Here is a 13,021-nt window from a genome sequence, read left to right as displayed (position 1 = left end):
CTCTATTTCTGTTGCTAAGTTGGTCTCCCAGGCCAAAGCCTCCACCTGCTCTCTGGACCCCATGCCAACAACTCTGGTGAAGTCTTGCCTACTTGCCCTTTGCCCCCTCATGGTGGACATTATCAACTCGTCCCTAGAATCTGGCATGGTACCGTCCATCTTCAAAACGGCTTCAGTCACCCCCATCCTCAAGAAGCCAGGTCTGGATCCAGATGACTTACATAACTACCGGCCGATCTCCAACCTTCCTTTCCTAAGCAAAATCCTGGAAAGAGTTGCCGCCCTCCATCAGCACATGTCCACCACTACTGTTGCTAATATTAGTCATATCTCTGTTACATACGTTCCACTACTATTATTGTAATGCATTACTACATACTATCCTTACCGTTAACCACTACTACTGTTATCACTAGTAATCACATTTCCATTATGTGCATTTCATTATTATTGCTGTAATACCTCTTTATGTACTTTCATTCCTGTCAACCATCCATTATAATTGTATACATTGTGATCTCGTTGATCTGCTCTGTACATGTGACATCTATTGCACGGCACTGCTCCAGAAGGTTGGAGATCTTCTCCTGGACGTGGACGGCTGCTCTATCTCCCCATCCATGGAAGTCCACAACCTGGGTGTTATCCTCGATTCCACGCTATCCTTTCAGGCACACTTAAAATCCATCACCGAATCAGCTTTTTATCACCTCTATAACATCATTTCGGCCCTCCCTCTCAGAATCTTGTGGCAGAGACCCTCATCCATGCCTCCATCACCTCCCGCCTGGACTACTGTAATGGAGTCCTGTCTCGGCTCCCTTCCAAAACCCTGGACAGGCTCCAGTATGTGCAGAACTCTGCTGCCAGGGTCCTCACCCGCACCAAGCCCTGGCAACACATCACCCTCACTCTCATCCACCTTCACTGGCTCCCAGTCAAATCACGCATCACTTACAAAATTCTCCTCCTGACCTATAAATCTCTCCATTCCCTCACCCCCCAATACCTGTCTGACCTCCTCCACCCCTATACCCAGTCTTGGAAGCTGCACTCATCAAGCACACACCAGCTCTCCATCCCTCACACCAAACTGCAAACCCTCGGCAACAGAGCTTTTTGTGTGACAGCCCCCACTCTCTGGAACACTCTCCCAGCTGAAATCCGCAAACAGACTTCCCTGGAGAACTTCAAAAAAGACTTGAAAACCTATCTCTTTAATAAGGCCTATCAGCTCTAGGTCCAGCCCCAACAATCAACTTTTCTAGTTCTTTATCTTATACTGTATGTATTTTTGTTTATCCATCTAATCTTTGTTTTGTATGTTCCACTTTGTTAAGTGTCCTTGGGTACCCTGAAAGGCGCTATATAAATTAAATGCATCATAATTATTATTATTATTATTATTATTTGCCCCTGGAATGTGTGGGACATCAAATCAAATCAAATCAAATTTTATTTGTATAGCCCAAATTCACAAATCACAGTTTGCCTCAGAGGGCTTTACAATCTGTACAGAGACGACACCCTCTGTCCTTCGACCCTCGATTCCAGTGAGGAAAAAGAATGCAAGATCCTCTGCAACCCGTAGAGACTTCCTCGGCCTAAACCCAAAATTTCTTCCTCTGCTGACCTTCTCTGTGGAATTGACCAAAACACAGAGGCACTAGCATGTGTTAGAACATATTCACGTGCGAGAAATGCAGCCGCAGAAGCTGTCTTCACCTTTTTCTCATTGATGTAAGTAGCCAGGTGGAAAGGCAAAGAACCTTTAAACTGTTCCAACACAATTAAATCACACAAGTCCTCATAATTGTCTACTTCTGAAGCAGAGTACCAGTGAGTGAAATTAGCCAAAATATCCTGCACAAGTTCAACATGGGTTTGCTTGTCCCGTTTCTTCCAGTTCCTAAATCTAAATCAAATCAAATCAAATCAAATTTTATTTGTATAGCCCAAATTCACAAATCACAGTTTGCCTCGGAGGGCTTTACAATCTGTACAGAGACGACACCCTCTGTCCTTCGACCCTCGACTCGAAAACTTGCCCCAAAAAAAGGCCCTTTTAACAGGGAAAAAAAATGCGGAAGAAACCTCAGGGAGAGCCACAGAGGAGGGATCCCTCTCCCAGGACGGACAGACGTGCAATAGATGTCGCATGTACAGAGCAGATCAACGAGATCACAATGTATTCAATTATAAGCGATGGTTGACAGGAGTGAAAGTACATAAAGATGTATTACAGCAATAATAATGAAATGCACATGGAAATGTGATTACTAGTGATAAATCAGTAGTAGTGATTAATGGTAAGGATGGTATGTAGTAATGCATTACAATAATAGTAGTGGAACGTATGTAACAGAGATGTGACTAATATTAGCGACAGTAGTGGTGGGTGTCAGGCAGGGTCATGGCAGTAGGCGCATCCACGATCAGGCAGGGCCATAGCAGTAGGCGCATCCACGATCAGGCAGGGCCATAGCAGTGGGCGCATCCACGATCCACGACCCGGGCGCGGCCAGGATCCATGTGAGCCTGTAGGACTAGAAGGCACAAGGACTCCGGGGAAGAAGTAAGTCAGTGACATGCAGAGATGGGGCATGTATACAGGCATAATGTATACAGATGGCGAGGAGAGGAGAGGGGAGGAGAGAGAAGCTCAGTGTGTCATTGTCCCCCGGACTAGGCCTATAGCAGCATAACTAAGAGGGCCCAGCCCTAACTATAAGCTCTATCGAAGAGGAAGGTCTTAAGTCTACTCTTAAAGGTAGAGAGGGTGTCCGCCTCCCGGACCAAAACAGGAAGATGGTTCCACAGAAGAGGAGCTTGATAGCTGAAGGCTCTGGCTCCCATTCTACTTTTGGAGACTTTAGGAACTACAAGTAATCCTGCGTTCTGGGAGCGTAATGCTCTAGTTGGGTGATAGGATAGTATGAGCTCCTGGAGATATGATGGTGCCTGACCATTAACAGCTTTGTAAGTGAGGAGAAGGATTTTAAACTCTATTCTTGATTTTACAGGGAGCCAGTGCAGAGAGGCCAATACAGGAGTAATATGATCTCTTTTCTTAGTTCCTGTCAGTACACATGCTGCAGCATTCTGGACCAGCTGGAGACTCTTTAGAGACTTGTTAGGGCAGCCTGATAATAGCGAATTACAATAGTCCAGCCTGGAAGTAACAAATGCGTGGACTAGCTTTTCTGCGTCTTTTTGAGACAGGATGGGCCGGATTTTTGCAATGTTACGTAGATGAAAAAATGCAGACCTTGAAATTTGTTTTATGTGGGAGTTGAAGGACATACAGTACAGACCAAAAGTTTGGACACACCTTCTCATTCAAAGAGTTTTCTTTATTTTCATGACTATGAAAATTGTAGATTCACACTGAAGGCATCAAAACTATGAATTAACAGACTTAAGTCATAAATAGCTGCAACACCACCTCCTCGGCCGGAGCCTCGAGGAATGTGAGTATTAATGTGACTGGGTGGAGTGGATTCATTCAGGCTGACATATTCTTCAGGATGCAGCCAAGTTTCAGTAAGACAGAATAAATCAATATTACAGTCTGAAATTAAGTCATTTACTAGTACGGCTTTCGATGACAGGGATCTGATATTTAGGAGTCCGCATTTAACTCTCTTGTCTTGTTTTGAGATTGCAGAGTTGCTGTTAATTTTTATTAGATTTTCATGCACAACTCCTCTTCTGTGGACTTTTGATTTGATTAATTTAATTAATTTAGGTGGTCGGTGGGCAGACACAGTCTCAATGAAGTTTTGGGTGTGCAACTGATCTAATGGAAGCTCAGAGAAGCGTGTAAGACTGCAGCTCTGCCTCCTGGTCTCAACGCTGGGTTGTCAGGCTGATTGTTGGCTAATGAAATGGGTTAAATTTCTAGAGATGAGAGCCGCTCCGTCCAAAGTGGGATGGATGCCGTCTCTCCTAATGAGACCAGGTTTTCCCCAGAAAGTCCGCCAATTATCAACAAAGCCCACATCGTTTGCTGGACACCACCTCGACAGCCAGCGGTTGAATGATGACATGCGGCTGAACATGTCATCACTGGTTAGATTTGGCAGGGGCCCAGAGAAAACTACGGAGTCCGACATTGTTTTGGCATAGTTACACACCGACTCAACATTAATCTTAGTGACTTCCGACTGGCGTAGCCGGGAGTCATTACCGCCGACATGTATTATGATCTTACTATATTTACGTTTAGCTTTAGCCAGCAGTTTCAAATTTGATTCGATGTCGCCCGCTCTGGCCCCTGGGATGCATTTCACTATGGTCGCTGGTGCCGCTAACTTCACGTTTCGTACTATGGAGCTGCCAATGACCAGAGTAGGTTTCTCAGCGGGTGCGTCGCTGAGTGGGGAAAATTTGTTTGAAACGTGAAGTGGCAGGTGGTGTAACGTGTGCTTTGGCTTGGTATTATGCTTCCTTCGTTCAGTCACCCAGCCGCCCTGCTGTCCCGGCTGCTCGGGAGTTGCCGAGGGACGGCTAGCTGAAGCTACAGTTGCTCGGTCCGCACTAGCTAAGTGGCTAACTGCAGCAGTTACAGTCGGAGTTTCCATGCTGCGGAGCCGAGCCTCCAACTCACTGAGCCTCGCCTCCAACGCTACAAATAAACTACACTTAATACATGTACCAGTATCACTAAGGGAGGCAGAGGTGTAACTGAACATCTGGCACACTGAGCAAGAGAAAAGAGGAGAGCGAGAGGGAGAGAGAGAAGCCATCGCTAGCTGATAGTGGCTAAGCTAGGACACGATAGATTAGCCAGCAGAGCTAGGAGAGCTACAAACAGCAGCAAGCCCGGCGACCAAGCTATAAACACAGAGTATTGTTGAATGCCTTAGTGGACCAGCAAATGCTCGATCACAAGCGGGATCTCGGTCGCTGCAGAAAGGAATACAACAATAATCTGCTCGGACGAGCCGGAGCAGCACAGCTATCAGTCAGTAACACAACAACAGGAAAAGACGCAATGACGCAACACGCTTACCGTAGTACGTAGTAGTCGGATCTCTGCCTATATGCCTCAGGAACTAGTTAATATGCTTTAGCAACTGTATCTTTAACTTGCAGTGTGTTTTCACAGGCAAGGCCTAAAGTTTTCTGACTATCTGGCCATCCTCTAACCTCTGCCACACATTCAACATGCAACATCAAACCCAGTATCCCCACTTGTAGATTCATTTCCTCTACCAATTGCCATCAATGACTCGTGTTTTTCCCTCATTTATCAGCTCCAGTTTCAATTCCTCTGTTTACTCTCATCCCTTTCAAATGCTACCTCAACCCTCAATCTCACACGCTCCAACTGAAACTGTAATCTCTCCTCTATTTACGCTTTTTCCTGCTCTAGCAGCATATACTGTTCAAATGATAACGTCCTACCAAAAAACTCTGAACCTCTTTGAGCCACTCGAGTCTGAACAACCTCCAAAAGCTTGGCAGAAATATCTAGCCTCTCCACAATGCCCCTTAGCTCAGCCTTCCTTGGCACCTTTTCCATTTTTGACCATCCCAAATATGTTGTCAAATTTGCCTTTGTAAACTGAGTCAAAGTACGATGAGATGGTCTTTTTAGAAACTCAGAGACCAAAGTATTACTATGCTCCGTATCCATGTTCAAAACTGTCCAATTGACTACACAGCCAGAGTAAAATACATTAAGTACATCCAAAGGAACAAAATAAGGCAGTCTGAGTCACCCAATACACAACCACAGGGAGATTGAGTGATTATGGAGTGCCCCCTCCTAACTGCTTAGTCCAAACTGACTAACTGCACCCTAGTGTTCATGCGAATACAGCCGGTGGGTATTTATCCACCTACAAACCGTCTGTACTGGGGGAGACAAACTGCCCCAGCCAATACTTTGGGGTGCTCCTGAGCCAAATGCTGCTAGCCACACGGACAACACACCCAAATAACAAACAGCCCTGAAAACAAAAAAATCAGCAACCTCTGCTTGTGAGGTGACTGCTGCTACAGCCTGTCTGGGGGACACAATGAATGCTCCAGCCAGACAGCACAAATGGCACAGCTATAATCATCCCCACAGCCATATACTACGTAACTGACACTCACCATTCTTCTTGGATACACAGCTTATATGCAACTTAACACCATAGACGCTAAACACTGTCTCAACCCCTACCTGCTCAACACCAGTAAAACTGTCACTGTGGTCCTCCGAACACAACTACACCACTCAAAAGCACTCAAAAGATTGGTTTCTGGTTCAAAATTAGACGAGCCCCCACTTGTTATGCCCGGCTCAGACAGGAGCACAACAAAGAAGGGAGGTCCACACAGTAACCACTTAAGTAAGCAAATCATTTATTATAGATAACTCAACAGAAGCAAACTATGAGGTGTAAGGTTAGTAGTGAAATTTGTGTGTTGGGCACAATGAAACGGTGGGTGCTAGCCTAAACTATGTAACATGAACTAAGGCTAACTAAACATAATCACAACCCAAACAAAACCAAAATGGAGTGCCATCTTGGAATCACCCAGTTTATAAAGGCTGTAAACAGGTGATACCAATCCCTCAACGAGGTTGGGACCAGACCATCAGGAATACTCTGTCAAAAGAGGAGCACAGGCAGGAAAGAGGGAAATGGGACAACACAGATACTGGCCTAAGGCCTAAGGCCATCACACATGCTAAATAAATCAAGTATATATTATCATTCTAGATTCAACACTCAACATCACTACACCCACAGCGATACCAACGACTGCCCTGACCAGTAAGTTTTTGAGAATTAAGGGATGGGCATATTTAAAAGAATATAAAGTGAGAAATCTTGAATATATTTTTTTTAATATTGATATAATATAATGAGTATTCAATCATTTAAAAATTTTATTTTCAGATTCAACACATATTGCTACAACACAAGTGAACAGTACAACATTGGAGACAGCTTTTGTAACAAGTAAGTGCTGATAAACTGTTGCACAACTTTATTATTGAAAGTAGGCAGTCAGTGCTTTAAATTAAGGTCACTTGTTGACGTTAGGATAAATGTTATGCAGTTGTATTACAACACATATAGTAAAGGCAATAACAGATTATCATTTAATGTTAAATAATGTCTGAATTGAAACTTTGCAGACTCAACACCCTTTGCTAAAACAAATCTGTACATAAATTAACAATAGTTTCAGGGAAAAAGTTGCTAATTAACTACAATTGCAAAAAAAAAAAAAAAAAATCTGATTCAACACCTGTTGATACAAGTCAGTTTCACAAATCTATTTTTTCTTTTTTTTTAAAGTATTTTTTGGCCTTTGTATGGCTTTATTGACAGGACAGTTCAGAGAAGTGATAGGGAATGGCTTGAGAGAGAGGGGGAATGACGTGCAGCAAAGGTCGGACTTGAACCCTTGACCGCTGCAGCAAGGACAGGGCGTCTGGGACATATGCACTGCTGACTGAGCTACCCCAAAATAATTGTTTGATGTATGATAAGCCTTTAGTTTAATTTGTTACCGATAAGACATGATCATCCAATGGTCTGTGAAGACTCAACTCCTATTGCTTTTTCAAACCTTAACAGTGCCACATCCACAATTACATAAACAACTGTAGGTAAACTGTAAGGTGTCAGATATAAGGGATAGGTAGCACTCCTGGTTAATATTTGATTGAAACAATCCAGTTATTTATCTTTAGTTCAAGGTGTGTTTGTTCTTTAAGATAATTATGGATTATTGTCATTTTTTCAGATTCGACACCTGCTGTTACAACAGATCTGAACAGTACAACAGCTATAACACCAACTGCTGTGACAAGTAAGTGTTCATAAAATAACAGCTACAATATATAAATGAAGTAGAAAAATCAGTCAACTAAGCTTACTGTATATGATTCATTGTCAGCATAAAGGTATGATAATAAATAATAATAATAATAATAGAAAAATCTATAATGAATATGAAAACTACTACACCTTTAACTACACCAAGAATAGTTAGTGTACTTCCTCGTTATAACAATCCTTAAGGGTAATTGCATTTTCATAGGAAACTTTACTTTTGACTTAAGGACTTAACTTACTACATTTATTTGATAACTTCTTTAATATTATTGCACAGTCACATTTATAATACAAAACCAAATAATAAAAAAATAAGTACGATGTGTAAGGTATATATGATTTATTTATCCCTAAGAGGCAATTCATGTACATTGTAGTATATCAAATTTCAAATCAAATCAAATCAAATTTTATTTGTATAGCCCAAATTCACAAATCACAGTTTGCCTCAGAGGGCTTTACAATCTGTACAGAGACGACACCCTCTGTCCTTCAACCCTCGATTCGAGTGAGGAAAAACTTGCCCCCCAAAAAAAGCCCTTTTAACAGGAAAAAAAAAAATGCGGAAGAAACCTCAGGAAGAGCCACAGAGGAGGGATCCCTCTCCCAGGACGGACAGACGTGCAATAGATGTGGCATGAACAGAGCAGATCAACGAGATCACAAAAAATGTATACAATTATATATATCCATTATATACAATTATATACAATTATAATGGATATATATAAAGTCATTAGAATTAGCCTTTACAAGCTGCAATGATTATAATCCAGCAATGTAATGTAATGGTAAAATTGGCCTCATGAATACTTTCATTTTTGGTGCTTCAATGGGTATTTTTATGCTACTGTTTACAAAGGCAAGTTTTTACACACTGGTTTTATAACTTTAGTATAAATCTGTACTTCTAAGCATTTTTTTTTTTTCAGATTCAACACCTGTTGCTTCAACAACAATGAACACTACAACACCTGTACTATCAACACTTGTAACAAGTAAATGCTTGGAAATATTGTTATGTTACTCTTACGTAGTTATTCTTATTCTTATAAAGTTATTTTGTAAGTTAAGACTTTTGTAAGGATTAATTCATTGTTTTTAAAGGTTAAAACATATATGTACTTTACAACACTCACAAATTCACCAAAATATATTTTTATCAGTTGGTTTTAGAATGATTGAAGGGATAACCTGGTTAATATTTTTCGAAAATTTCATCAATTCAGCTTCACATGTAGGATTTTTTTTTATTTTTTATTAAAATGCATGACTGTAAAAAATGTCTTTTCAGACTCAACAACAGATTCTATAACAGATGTGAACACAACAGTCACCACAACACCAACAACTGTAGCAAGTAAGTTCTGTAAAATAATTGGTTTATAAAAAAGAATTGCATAATTCAGAATTTTTTTTAAATTTTGTTTGGCTTCAATAATAAATGATCATAAAATCACTGACTACCTATAAATGCTATGACACATATGAACACTACAACACACAATTACATAATGAAAAATCAATTAATCATCATCATCATTCATTTTTATTTATTTTAATCAACACATATGAACATGAATTGTTAAAAAGGCCTTCCAACTTATAACAATGGTATCTTTTTAAGGTATGCAACATACTTGTTAGTTAAAGTTAGTAATGTGGGCTTAATAGTTTTGGTTTATATTGCCACCGATAACATATAATTATAAAATGATAGCAATTTAAGTAATTCATATTCACTTAAAGGGTTTTACATTTACAGTAGTTGTCTCAACTTGAAATAACAACTGTTACACATAAATGCCTAAAACTAGTTGTCACAATGCAAACATTAAAAAAATATTGAAGTAAATGATCTGCACTTGAATCATTTTGGTTTCTGTCATCAGAAAAATTATATGATTGTAAAACCTTCTGCAGATTGCTGTCTATTACTACAACAAATTCAAATAGAATAACCTCAACAGTTACAAAATGGATTTTTAGACTGGCCTTCCTTGTCATAAGAAAACATTGTGTAATTATGATAATTTCAATAAAATTTAGTAAAACTACCCAATAGGTGATCTGAGCATTAATTATTTTGTTTTTATTGTCAGCCATAGTAACTGTAACATTTTCATTTTAGATTCAACATCTATTGCCACAACAAATGTGAATGCTATTACACCCACATCACCAATAACAAGTAAGTACTTCGAAGTATTTCTTACATTACTCTTCCTTGTTGTGATAAGGTAGTTATTGTCTTAGTAGTAACTGACTTGTGAGATTTCACTTTACACTGTAATAACACTATAACAAGTGCTCAATTGATCTGGACTTGATTAATTTAGTATTTTATTGTAGTAGTATTAATATATGCTGATAAAATAGTTGCTGACTCATCAACTACAGTATTGTTAATACACATCTAAACACCACAACACCTACAATTGCCATACCAAGTATTGTTTCAATGCCTTCGCTTGTCATTGTCATTGTCAAATTAATCTATTGTTTAAGTAGGAGTTATGTGACACTAGTCCGGTAAATATGCAGTCAAACTTTTTTATTAAGAAATTCAGACTTGAATAATTAGATTTTCATTGCCAGCCACATAAAGTTGTAAAATGACATTTGCAGATTGAATTTCTTTTACTACAACACTTTCGAACACTCCAAAACCCTCAATTTCACGAACAATTGTATTTACCAGTGGCTTTAGATATAATGTATGGGGTGACATTTTCCTGGTGAGCATTTGTTTGACAATTTCAGTATACTTGCTGCATCAGAGAAAAAGCAGAGCATTTTTAAATTAATTTATTGGCAAACTGATTCAAATAAACACTGATTCAGAAAAATGCTGAATATCAGATCAGATATTGGTTTAAGATCAGACATTTAAGATCAGACGCATTAAGACTTTTACTCATGTACTACTGATATGGGTGACTTTCACTTTTCACAAAGTAATATTTTAACACAATATCTTTGCTAGTACTCCATTAGGATTTTTCTGGTAACTTTAAAACACTGGAATACAGGTGTATTTATGCAATACAATAAAGTAAAACTATATAGTTATTTTCTAGTGTCAGCTGAAATATTGTAAAATGTTCTTTTTTTGGATTCAACAGCTATTGCTACCACAGATATGAACACTACTACAGCTGCAACACCACCAGCAATTGAAACAAGCAAGTGCCTTGAAATAATTCTTCTTCCTTATAAATTCTCCCTAGTTATCCTTATTTGTTAGTCATACAAAAGACTTTCAGTTTAACAAACAGAATTGTATTTTTTCTCCAGATTCAACCACAGTTGCGACAACAGATATGACCACAAGTCCAACAGCACCAACAACAAACGTAACAAGTAAGTTCCTAAGGATAATTGTTACAGTATAAAGATTTGCAAAAGAAAAAGAAAAAAATCAGAGCCTAAATCAGTTTTCCTCTTGGTCATACAACGGTCTTTTAGGAATCAACACCTATTGCTACAACACAACACTAAAAACACTAACTACTACTATATGTACCATAATATCCATTTACCAGTAGGCTTTTAGAATGAAGGGAGAGCAAACCTTCGCCTGATTAAGATATGTTTAAAAACTATAATTTAACTTAACTTTTCAAATTGTTTCTTCTTAGTTTAACAAACAGAATTACAAAATGTGTTATGATTCAACATCAACAGGTGTGAGCATTGCAGCACATAATAACAAGTGTGACAATGTAATTGATCATGTCAATAGCTGTCCTTCGAGGTACCCTTGCTCAGGGGGGAGCGTTCCTCTGTATATTCAGCAGGTCCATTTTAAAAGTCCCAGGGAGAAGTCCATCCAGAGCAAAGATATTACAATACAGTCATCTTGCTTCCAAGTAACATCCCGATTTCTTCCAGTATCTGTTGCCCTTCTCATATCATCTCATATTATCTCGTATCATATCTCTGGGAAAATGTTAATCTTTCCATATTGTGAATTTCTTTTACTATTTCTATCCAGTCCAGGATAGTTGTACACTCAGTGCTCAGCCATTTCCTGGTTATTGCTTTTTCGCTACTTGCTAGTAATATTTGTAATAGATATCTGTCTTGTTTATTCACTCCGATTGGTATGTTTCCTAGATATATACGCTGAAACTAAGGTCAAGCTGTGAGTTAAAAGCTGATCTAGGGTGAATTCCAATTCCTCACTTAACCCTCAATCTTAACCCTCAATCTCAAAAATGCGCGCTCCCGCTAGTGCAAGTGCTGTCCCGATTCTCAGAAAAATTAAGTTGAGGGGCAAGTTTAAGGGCTGTATAGCCCTCAATATTCAGATTTTCCGAGACCACCCTTGAGAGTAAGGGCTACCCAGAATGCATTGCGTATTTTGACCAGACAAAGATGGCGCCGAAAGCAGCAAAGCGAGTAAGCTACAAATGTAAGTATTTTCTTTGTTAATAAAGATATAAAAATTATGAAAACCATTGTATTATCTTAGTTTAGGCCCATTTTATGGATTACTTACGTCATTGTTGCGTAACATTTATTTTTTATTTTACGATCTTTTGTCAATAGCCGGCCGGTGTGGACAAGCCATCGTTTGCTATCGTTTACTTTTCAATAAGCCGTGGTGTGTGGTAACTTTCAGCTGAATATGTCCATGGTTGTGGTTGCGGTCTGACAATCTCAGAAAGATGCCTAATGCCCACGCAAAAGACATCAGCATAGCTGCAGACGGCATTGTCCCTGTTTTGTTTATGTTAATACACGTCGCGTCATATGCGTCAACGGTAATGGTCGAGTACGGATGACGTAAATGCGTTCTTCTTCTTCTTTTTTTTGAGTTGACAGACTGGATGCAGCTTTCGCGTTATTCTGCCCCCCACAGTCTGAAGATGTATCTGCATTTAAGGGGTGTCCCATTTCTAAGTGACAAAATAACCCTCAACACTTGGTTTTGAGGGCCAGTTATGATTAAGGATTGAGCTTGAGGGTTAAGATTGAGGGTTAAGATAGGAATTGGAATTGGCCCTTAATCGCTGTTATTCGACTACCCAGTATGAAGTGATTTTGGAGTGCTGATAATACTCTATGCTAATAGAAAAAGTGATGATAATACAGTACATGCTTCTAACTCCTTAGATATAACTATGCAGGTCTAAGCAGACCGGATTGCATGCAACAGATGATAGAAC

General features: G+C 39.4%; 1 protein-coding gene across 18 annotated transcripts in view; it reads left to right on the top strand.

Annotated features, from left to right (window-relative positions):
* LOC311271361 (uncharacterized protein) overlaps positions 1-13,021 on the top strand; it is a 105,310-nt gene that overhangs the window by 39,970 nt on the left and 52,319 nt on the right. For 14 of the 18 annotated variants that reach the window (XM_084376981.1, XM_084376986.1, XM_084376977.1 and 11 more), the window contains 8 exons: positions 6,720-6,773; positions 6,900-6,962; positions 7,756-7,821; positions 8,780-8,845; positions 9,142-9,207; positions 9,979-10,038; positions 10,973-11,032; positions 11,145-11,210. In XM_084376981.1, coding sequence (XP_084233107.1) covers positions 6,720-6,773; positions 6,900-6,962; positions 7,756-7,821; positions 8,780-8,845; positions 9,142-9,207; positions 9,979-10,038; positions 10,973-11,032; positions 11,145-11,210 — 501 coding nt within the window. The remainder of the gene's footprint in view (positions 1-6,719; positions 6,774-6,899; positions 6,963-7,755; positions 7,822-8,779; positions 8,846-9,141; positions 9,208-9,978; positions 10,039-10,972; positions 11,033-11,144; positions 11,211-13,021) is intronic. The other 4 variants (XM_084376991.1, XM_084376989.1, XM_084376980.1 and 1 more) reach the window with 4 other exon arrangements.

The sequence above is a fragment of the Pagrus pagrus genome (genome assembly GCF_965226575.1).
Source record: "Pagrus pagrus genome assembly, chromosome: 16".
In the NCBI taxonomy this organism is placed as follows: domain Eukaryota; kingdom Metazoa; phylum Chordata; class Actinopteri; order Spariformes; family Sparidae; genus Pagrus; species Pagrus pagrus.
The sequence above is the reverse complement of the archived record's forward strand: the minus strand, read 5'-3'. Positions and strand labels throughout refer to the sequence as shown.